This window comes from Callorhinus ursinus, unplaced genomic scaffold, assembly GCF_003265705.2.
Source record: "Callorhinus ursinus isolate GAN/ISIS: 27379988/994484 unplaced genomic scaffold, GSC_fseal_2.0 scaffold9, whole genome shotgun sequence".
Taxonomy (NCBI): Eukaryota; Metazoa; Chordata; class Mammalia; order Carnivora; family Otariidae; genus Callorhinus; species Callorhinus ursinus.
The window spans coordinates 23,235,651-23,246,284 of record NW_027397071.1 but is presented as its reverse complement, the minus strand read 5'-3'; the positions used below and the strand labels follow the sequence as shown (position 1 = coordinate 23,246,284).

At 41.7% G+C, this 10,634-nt stretch overlaps 1 protein-coding gene across 3 annotated transcripts in view; it reads left to right on the top strand.

Moving 5' to 3' along the window:
- Positions 1-746: 746 nt before the first annotated feature.
- FNBP1L (formin binding protein 1 like) overlaps positions 747-10,634 on the top strand; it is a 99,145-nt gene continuing 89,257 nt past the window's right edge. Inside the window, exon 1 of one of the 3 annotated variants that reach the window (XM_073896286.1) lies at positions 747-1,004. In XM_073896286.1, the coding sequence (XP_073752387.1) occupies positions 981-1,004 (24 nt within the window). In that variant the 5' untranslated portion in view covers positions 747-980. The remainder of the gene's footprint in view (positions 1,005-10,634) is intronic. The other 2 variants (XM_073896285.1, XM_025872219.2) reach the window with 2 other exon arrangements.

Sequence of the window (10,634 nt, the reverse complement as noted above, 5' to 3'; positions counted from 1 at the left end):
AGATTCGCATATTCTGAGTGAGAGGTGTCTGAAGTTCCAGTGGGCTCTTTGCACTACCGGAGAGGAATCTGGTCCGCGTCCAGCCCCCACAGACCAGGTGCCCATTCCTCCGCTGGGGCAACCTAGGTTCTCGTTTCCTGCAGGTGACAGCTCGGCTCACATTGGTCCGCCTCTTTCATCTCTTGTTACGGCAACATCCCAAAATGAATGCTGAAAGATCTGCCTCTTTTTATGATTTCCTGACAGCACTTATAAAATTAATAGAATCGGGGCACGTTGCATTCACATTTGACGTTCAAGCTCTACACATTTTGGTTATTCCCACGATCACCTTAGCAATCAAGACTTTAAAAAAAAAATAAACACAAATCTCCGACTACGTAAACCCAAGGATTTTTAAGAGGCATCTGCCAGGATTTCTCCCAGGTGGAGGACGCAAAGGGCAGGAAGGGATGGTGACTGGAGTTGCCTCATCTAAGGGGTCTCAGGGCAGAGAAGGGTGGTGGGCGTCTTTCCCTTCTCTCCCTTTCCACCTTGGACACGGAGATGCGAGTGGCGGCGGCGGTGGGATTGTCCGAGCCCCAACCGGCAAGCGGGAAGAGACCTAGCGGGTGGACCAGCGGGGTGGGAGACCCTTCCGCGAGGGGACTCGCCCGCGGAGGCCCAGCGAGCGCGGGTCCGCCGCGATCCCAGGGTGCACCGCGCCCCGCCCCCTCCCCTCTCCGCGTCCCGCCTCCCCTCGGCCGGGGTCCCCTCCCTGCCGGCTCGGGGAGGCGGGGACGCGGCGTCGGCGGCGGCCTCTCCAGTCGCGTCTTTCTCACTCACTGGGGAGCCCGGCGGTGGCGGCACCTTCGGAGGCAGAGCGGCGGAGCTGCGAGCCCGTCGGTCAGCCAGTGGGAGGTCGGACAGACTAAGGGCAGATCCGACAGACGGACGGACAGCGGAGCGGCCAGACGCCCCGAGTCGCCTCAAGTTCCGCCATGAGCTGGGGCACAGAGCTGTGGGTGAGTCCGAGTGAGGGGCGCCCCGCGCGGACTCCGGCCCGCGAGCCGGGCAGGCGCCGCTGACCGTCGGCGGCCAGAGTGCTTTGGGTCATCCCCCGCCCCTGGCGCTAGCGGAGGGCGGGGGTTCCACTCTTCTTTGTGTGCAGACCTCTCATCCCTCTCGGCCGGGGTTGAGTGGGCTGCTGGTCTGCGCTCCCGCCTCTGCCGCCGCGGCGGGGCTGAGGGCAGCGCCTTGGACGGCGGGGAGGAGCGGCCCCTGGGGCTCGCGCGTCCGCCGCCATCCTCTCCCTTTCCCTGTCTCTCCTTCGTCTTCACTTTCCGGACGCCTGGCTCGTTGCCGGGCCGCCCTCCTCTCCCTTTGTATCTCTTCGCCTGGAGGCGGGGGAGGGGGGTCCATTGTCCCGAAGGGGCGCTGTTCGCGGGCGGGGAGGGGGCCCGCTGTGGCCCCCAGCCCGGGCGAGGGTCCCCGGGGCGAGGGCGTCGCCGGGCCAGGACGGCGCGGGGAGCCTCGAGGCGCCTCCCACCGCCCTCGCCCCAGGTAGGGGGAGCCGGGCGGCTTTGTTCCGAGCCCGGCCTCCGGCCAGCCAGGCCCAGCCCACAAACCCATTTCCCTCTCCCAGTCTGTGTGCCCTGAACCCGCGCGTGGCTGCGGGGACTCCGGCTGGGCTATCCCCGGCTGCTACCTTGGGCTGGGGGGGGGAGGGGGGGTTTGGCTTTTGGAATCTGAATTAAATTGATGGATCGACGGGGAAGCCAATTTTGCCGAAAGGAGCGTAGGGCTTCCCGATTGCTTTACTTCCCCTTCCGCTGTTCTTTATTCCCACTCGTTCTCCCTGTTTTCTTTCTTTCCTCCTTGCCTTTCTTGGGCGCTGAAGGTTTGAGACAATGCCCAGTGTCTGGCCAAGGTGCGGGTGGACTGAAATAGGTCGGAGAATTTGCTCGCGACGCGGCTTCACAAGGGTGGAGGTGTGGAGGGTAGTGATTTCTCAGGTGCAGCCGAGGGACCCGGGGCGTGGGGGCGCTGTCCCGAGAGCTGCCTGGCTTCAGCCACTCCCCTTTTTATCCCACCTGTGCACATTTTCCGTGCCTTTTGTTAACGAGGGTCTTGTGAAACCACTGCAGAGAAAGGGGAGAAAGAACTTTTTTGTCTCGGTAGGAACTTGTAGGTTGCGAATGAAGGTAGATTAGTTAATTGAAGGGCAAAATGTTTTCTTTGGTTGTTTTTCACCTCTTAACCACAGATTGGGAATCTTAGAACTGAAAGAGACTTTAGAGTTCATCTAGGAGAACACTTAGCCCAGCCCAGGAATCTCCTGCAACATTCAGGACAAGTTTGCCCAGTCTGTAAACACACCACCCAAGAGAAAATACCTCAGACATTCGTTTCTTAGATAGCATTAATTGTTCTTATATTAGAGGGGATTATGTAGTAAATGAATTATATAAAATTTAACCCTTTAGATTCTCAGGCGTTATTGGTCTTTTCCCTTTGATTTTGTGCATTTTTATAATTGATTATAGTGCGTCGTCAATTAAGGTAGATGGATATGGTTTTTCCATTTTTATAATTAGAAAATATTTTTATTTTTACACACTTAAATGATTCACGTTTCAGAGGAAGCAAAAATGTACTCAGAATATTTTCTTACAGTACACATAGGAAGAATAGAGTAATATTTAGATTTAACTTTTAGATTTAAAAAGCACTTTCATACTACAGAAAAACAGTTTTAAGGAGAAACAGTATTTTAGTGAAGATTAAAATGCGATTTTTAAAAGTTTTTTTAAGTTATAATTTAAGAATATAATGCATTCAGAAGTGATTAGCAATCCCACATTGTCTCCCATAATTTGGTTAGTTACTTTCAGCATTTGAATAGTTTCTCAGCAGTTTGGAAAGGTAAACTGTAGAAGAGATGGGAATTTCTGTTAACTAAAAATTGTTTTGTAGCCTTTTGGAAATTATGAAAAAAAGATTTTAAATTAAGTTTCCTCTTAAAATTTAATGCACCATATTTCAAACTTTTTAGTGGTTTTAGGATTTGAGGGAGAGATTTATTAGAAACTAAATGATAGAGAATCAACCAGTATCATCTGGATGTTTAAACCTTAGATAAGTAGAAGTTGGTGTAGAGGGCTATTGTTAGGACCAGAAGAGACCTTAGAAAAATTTGATTGGACTTCCTGTTTTTACTGTTCTGTTTTGAATAAGGATATTGTGCTTCCAGTGGATTGTAACAAACACCTATACTGTGCTCTTGTCATTGAGGAATTTGAGGTTGGGAGAATTCTCTTGAAATTCTGAGTTTAGAAACCAGTTCTGTTATTTCATGTTTAGGATCACATTACTATCTCAAAGGTTTAATTATTGGAACATGTTTTTAAAAAATATGATGAATGCAGTTATGCACTGAAGCTTAAGTTTTTTCCTTATATTCTTTGGAGTTTCATTGCTATTTTAATGCTTCTTAAGTCTTATGTTAAATTTGAAAATAAACTAATAAAATAGAGAACCACTTTAGTACTGACTCTGGGGGACAGAATTAATAGTGATAGGCTAAGTAGGTTATGTCAGACTTTGTTGTGTGTGGTTGTGAGGGGATATGAATTAACTGGTACTAGATTTGAGCTGTGCTTCAGGGTATTTCAAGTGTTCCAAATGAGCATTTAAGTAAGCATTGAATATATGCTAGAGATTTGGTTCTGTGTTCTGGGTAGTATCAAACAGAGATGACACTGTCTTCATTTCTTCAGGCTGCAACATAATTATAAGATAGCATCTTAAGTGTTGTTTATTGTGTTGATTTTTTTATTATCACAGGAAGAATGGTTGGATCAAAAAGAGTCCAAGTATAAATCAATGATTTCACAAATCAGATTTTGTAATTAGCTCTTTTTACAAGGAAGAAAATTAGAGTTGGAGAAGTTATGTGTTTAGTCAATAAGTTTTATTTATTAGGAGATACTTTTTTGGTGTTTTGAGGCGCCAAATTTTGCCAGAAAAAAAAATCTGTATATGGATTATGAACGTGTATATAGATATGAAAAAAAATGGCTGAGCACGTTATATTCATATCATGATTTATTCAGAAATTTGCTCCCCAAGGGAAATGAGGTGACTCTTCTGGAAGTTAGAAGGTAGCTTCCAATATCTGACTTAATTTATTGGGTCTTATAAACCTATTTTATTTATTTATTTAAAAGTTTTTTTATTTTTAAAAGATTTTATTTATTTATTTGACAGAGAGAGACACAGTGAGAGAGGGAACACAAGCAGGGGGAGTGGGAGAGGGAGAAGCAGGCTTCCTGCCGAGCAGGGAGCCCGATGGGGGCTTGATCCGAGGACTCTGGGATCATGACCTGAGCCAAAGGCAGAAGCTTAAGGACTGAGCCACCCAGGTGCCCCCTTATAAACCTTTTTTATGCCTTAGTTTCCTGGTCTATGTGATTTTTGGCCCTTAGTTTTAAGAGTGTATAATTTAAAAGCCATTGTTATTTTCATTAAATTATTAGTTAAGTGCATTTGACAAAGCCCGTGCCCTTTTTTCTTTTTAAGATTTTATTTATTTGTTTGAGAGAGAGAAAGAGTACAAGCAGGGAGAGGGGTAGAGAGAAAAGCAGACTCCCAGCTGAGTGGGGAGCCCTACTCAGGGTTCGATCCCGGGACTCTAGTCTCATGACTTGAGCTGAAGGTAGATGCTCAACTGACGGAGTCACCTGGGCATCCCGCTCATGCTCTTGACTCAGTGGATACCTCCAGTCTTAACCCTTAATGCTTCTTTATCTTTGTCCTTATAGCATTTATTTAATATCTTTGCTGTAAGTGTACTAGACTTTTGAGTCTTGGGAGTATAGAACTGGATTAATCTCTTTGTTTTCACTGACTAAAACAATGCCTGTAGCTGATCACGCATGTTTTGCCCAATTGAATTCATAGTTCATTACCTAGAATATTGATTACTGATTAAAAAATGCATCCTGGAGGAAGTCTTTATGGTTCTGAAGGCCTTTGTAGGTGATGATAGATTAAGTGGTCTAGATAACAGTTCAAGAGTGTCTAAATAAGTTGAAACCAAGATTATGAAGTTAAGGTTTAGTGTTTGGGTTAAAAACTTTTACAGTTGGGGGAAAACTGACCTAAAGGTGGTTCTTGTGACTTTACCTGACTTACAGCTCTGTGATGTGACTGTAAAAATAGCTGATGAAATAAATCTTAGACCACATTAATACATTGTCTAGAAGATAGCAGTGTAGTTCCATTGTAGTCCATAGTGGTTAGACTATCTCTGTAATATTGACTTGAGCATTACTTCACATTTTTTAGAAAATCTGTGCACCCGGGTAGAGGAGGTTGACAATGAAGACTCCTTGTTAATTAAAGTTAATGGTATTGCTTTTTTCAAAGGCCATGAAATTGCTGTAGGAATTTAGTTTAAACAATAAAGTAATTATTGAGTGTCTGTTATGGGGAAGCACTGTGAATGTATGGTGAAATTTATGAAAGTTTATAATATGGTCCTGCTATGAGGAAACTTAGAGTCATTTTGAGGTGATAATTCTTTCCTAGCTCCAAAATACTCCTCTGTGTTGGTATCGCTGTCCAGAATGTCTTCAGCTGACCAGTTCCTCTGAACCCCCCTTTTTTCCAGAGTACACATTCTGGATAACATGTTTCTTATGGGACTACCACCTTATGTTACAGTTATTTCTTTTGTACATTCCTACCTTTGGAAAATGGTCATGGTATAAATATTTGTATCTTATGTTCCATTTTGTTGATAGGAATTGTTGTGTTCAATATTGTATTACAGCTATTGTTCTTAGTTAAGGAGGCTGAGAGTTAATCAAGACACCTATTTATGCCGCCATTCTATCCTGACTGTATTAAGGTGAAAGCTGGAGAATGGCCTCTAACCAATATCTCTCCTCTGCCATTTCCTGCTTGCTTAAACCACTCAGTTCCACTCCCCTTCCCTGCCTTTATTTTGGAACACTTAAGCTATTTCTCCTTCCCCCAGTCTATAATTGTGAATTGGGCTGGACACTTAAAAACCTATTTTACGGGAGAGCCTGGGTGGCTCAGTCAGTTGAGCGTCTGCCTTGGCTCAGGTTGTGGTCCTGGGAACAGGATACATGGGACTCCTTGCTCAGCGGGGAGTCTGCTTCTCTCTCCCTCTGCTCCTCCCCCCGCTCGTGCTCTCTCTCTCAAATAAATGAGTAAAATCCTTAAATTTTTTTACCTACTTTTTCCTATCCATGAGCCCCTATTTGCAGGCAGAAAATCAGAGAATAGTAATGATTTATAATTATGGCACTTGTAGGTGCTATCTTATTTATTAGTCTTCAGTCCTTAAACATTTTTAGCTCAAGCAAAAAAGAAAAATTCTGTTTTGGGAACATAGTCCTACCTACAGCGTATTAAAAACTAGTGGGAAAAGATTATGTAAAGGTTTTGTTGTATAGGAAACAAAAGCTGTTCCATGTATTAGTCCAGGCTATGTAAATCAGATATAACATAAAGATACTTGGCACGGGCTTTGAAATAAGGAAGATTTTGCATATAGGTGCCTAAGTTCCTAGAGGGCAGAGGTCATGTCTTATTCATTGCTTAATCATTGTCTGATTCATTGCTGTATTTTCCCGTGTCAGCACACCCCCTGGCATAGAGCCTGATGCTACTCAGATCTTTAGTAACTGTTTGCTGGATTGACCTGAGTGTGTAGTGGTTAGGTTTGGCTTGAATTTTGAGTATGGGATGGCTGAAAGTAGTGATGCAGGGTAGATTGGGACCAGGCTAAGAGGTTGATTTGGCTGAATGCTTGATTTACGTTTTTTTTAAAGATTTTATTTATTTATTTTAAAGAGACACAGCGAGAGAACACAAGCAGGGGGAGTGGGAGAGGGAGAAGCAGGCTTCCCGCTGAGCAGGGAGCCTGATGCGGGGCTGGATCCCAGGACCCTGAGATCATGACCTGAGCTGAAGACAGACTGCTTAACTGACTGAGCCACCCAGGCGCCCCTTGATTTACATTCGTGAACACACACACACACACACACGTATTATTTATTTATTAGCATATAATAAAGTCGATTTTTAGACCATTTAAAAATCCACAGAAGGAAGTTGTAGTTTGTGTTAGTAGAAGGGATTATTTCTTCCTTCTGAATGCTTTAGTGGCAGGAGGAAGAATCCCCCTGGGTTTTAAAAGATGAAAGTTTATTGATTTTTATCACCTCTGCAAGAATATTTGAAGGGTGTTCGTTCTTTTAACAATGTGTTATTTGTCCCGATATCAGCTGTATTGTTACTTCTGCAGTTTGTTTATACTGTTTTACCTTCTCTGCCTTATCTATGAGTTTAATATTTTTTACTTGTATATCAGTTTAGTTCCAGTGCTTTTTCTGAGGCTGAGAGGTGTTCATTGGGAAATGTAGTAAGTTTTGATCCTCCCAGTTTTGCTCTAATTAATAGCTTCACGAGCTGACTCATGCACTAATTTTCTCATATAACAAAAATATTTTGGAATATTTTGAGTTATCACCTTTAATTGTCGACAGAATGATAGATGCTTTAAAATTGCAAATTGTGCTTAAAAATAATCTGTTGATACAGTTAATTTTAATATTGTCACCTGTGCTTTTAAGCATTTTCCTTTTTTTCTTGTAATAAGTTGTATTCTGTGATTACTTTTACAGGATTTTCATTGACTAGTTCTTTTAAAACCACCTCTTACACCATAGGGAGCTGCTGTAAGGCATTGTAAGATGGTGTCTGACTGCTTTTTGTAATGTGGGATTTAGCATTTAGAATTTGGGTAGAGCCCAAGAGAAAGAAATCTAGAATAAGAATAAAAGTTTTTGTAAGATGTCCCTATTGAATCCAAATTAGTTATTAATATTTGGGGCTTAGGAGCAATTTTTCCTTAAGTTCTTGATGGAAAACTAATCATCAGACTTTCACAATGCTTCATGAAATATGTGAAGTATTAGTATTATATATTTCTTGTAGTTTGAAAAAATATAAATGTTTATAATAGAGTCAGATTTTCCTGTTTTTCCCACACCATTATTTTGTTGTTTCCAGAGTGAAAGTCATCTGTTTTGTTCCTGCTGTGTCCCTGCTGTATCCCTAATTTGTTCAGAAGGAATGGGCATATAATAGGCACTGAATTATTTGTTGAATGAGGAAATCAATGAATTGCTATAACTCTATCATCAGATTATGTTTTGAATACTAAGGGTATTTAGGCTTTTTTCCCCAGCATGTATATTTCTTTTATCTTTAACTTTAGGGATCCTTTGTTTTTAAGTAGATTCCACATCCACTATGGTACTTGAACTCATGACTCCAAGATCAAGAGTGGATGCTCTACCGACTAAGCCAGCCAGGTGCCCCTTTAGGGATCCTTTTTATAATCTGGAAATATAACTGATTGTGCCTATTCATATGAAATTTTTTTCTTTTAGGTCTGGAATTCTCATTTCCTTGATTGAGTACAAATGATTATTTTTTAGTGATGGCATATCTTATGACCGTTTGGATTCTAAAGATTTTTTTTATTATTGGAGAGAAAGAGCAGGAGAGAGTGAGCACAAGTGAGAGGCAGAGGGAGAAGCAAACTCCCTGCTGAGTAGGGAGCCCCGATGTGGGGCTCCATCCCGGGACCCTGGGATCATGACCTGAGCCGAAGGCAGGCACTTAACTGACTGAGCCACCCAGGCACCCCAAACCTTTGGATTCTAAAAATGAGAACAGTTAACATTCTCATGTAAGTTGTCTGAGACTTAATGAATTGGGAAAACATAAAAGATTGGTTTTTAGTGAGTACAAGTGTTGATTCTGAGATATTTTTGACAAATGTTAGTGGTGGTTGAGATTTTTTTTCCATTAGAAATTATAAAAGTCAAAATTATTGAAACAGCTATAGTAAATAGCTTTTGAATAAATACAAACTATAACTTTTGAGTCAATTTTCTAGACTTAGATCACGAACTAAATAACATCTTTTACTGTTTGCCAAGGCTGAATATAATCAACATTTGTTAACTTTTTGAATCAACATTTGTTAACTTTGTTTACCTTCATTTTTTTAGTTTCATTAAGATATAACATTCATACATTAAAGTGTACAGATTTTCCATGTACAACATTAAGATTTTTTTTAAAAAAATGAACACATTTCTGTAATTCCCACTAAGATGAAGATACAGATGTTTCCAGTTTCCTTCATACCATTCCCAGTATACATCTGTCCAAAAGTAACCACTATTCTGACTTGTATTGCCTTTGATTATTTTGTAGGTTTTTTAAACTTCACATGAATATTATCATGCATTATATATTCTTTTTCGTCTGTCTTCTTTCATTTAACATGTTTTATGTGAGAATCATCCTTTGTGGTTACTTTGTGGTATTCCATGTTATGTATAGGATTTGTATTTTCTTCTGTGTGCCTGGGGTCACTCCTAGTCTGGGACCACCTTAAACCAAGTTCAGGGCTTGAAATTTCTTTGTGTGGTTCTTGGGTTTTGATTTCTGTCCCCATATCTTGTGCTATGTTATCAAAACAAAGATCCTGTTTTTCAGGATTGGCAAACATCCTCAGGGCAAAAGTAGCTTAATATGCTTTTTTTTTTTTTCATTTTGGGTTCTCATTTTTTGTTTGTGAGTTTGTAATTCCTTGTTATCTTGGCTTGTCTTTGATGCTTTACATTTTTAAATATGTTTTATCCATATTTTAAAGTTTTTATCTAGTAGAATAGTGATAGGTGATCCAAAAAACCTAGCTTGCTACTACTGGAAACTGAAAATTGTTACGTTGAGTTTTTAATTATTTTGTTATTGTATTTTTAATTTCTAAGAGCTGTTTTTTGTTTTCTCAGTGTACTTTTTAAAAGATTTTTTATTTATTTATATGACAGAGACACAGTGAGAGAGGGAACACAAGCAGGGGGAGTGGGAGAGGAAGAAGCAGGCTTTCCACTGAGCAGGGATCATGACTGAGCCACCCAGCTGCCCCCCCCCCCCCTTTTTTTTTTTTTAAAAGTAGTTTCCGTGCCCAGTGTGAATCCCAGTGTGGGGCTTGAACTCATGACCCTGAGATCAAGAGTTGAACTGAAGCAAGAGTCAGACGCTTAACCAACTGAGACACTCAGTTTTCTGAATGTACTTTTAACACAGCATCCTCCACTTATCTTCTCTTAGGTCTTTGTGTATACCAAAAATAGGTTTTTTGTTTTATTGTGTTTAGTTTTCTTACCCTTGCATAATATTTGTAGCCTCTAAGTTGCTTTGTTTCCCTTTTTGCTAGTTTTGGTTCTTGTTTTTATGTTAGAGACTTTACTTAAATATTTTGTGACCCCAGGATCCTGGAAAGATGTCTGTTAAGATTAGGGCATACTGAGGGGCTCCTGGGTGGCTCGGTCGTTAAGCCCCTGCCTTCGGCCGGGGTCCTGGGATCGAGCCCCGCATCGGGCTCCCTGCTCGGCGGGAAGCCTGCTTCTCCCTCTCCCACTCCCCCTGCTTGGGTTCCCTCTCTCGCTGTGTCTTTCTCTGTCAAATAAATAAATAAAATCTTCAAAAAAAAAAAAAAGATTAGGGCATACTGAGTTCTGATATGCCCTACCTGT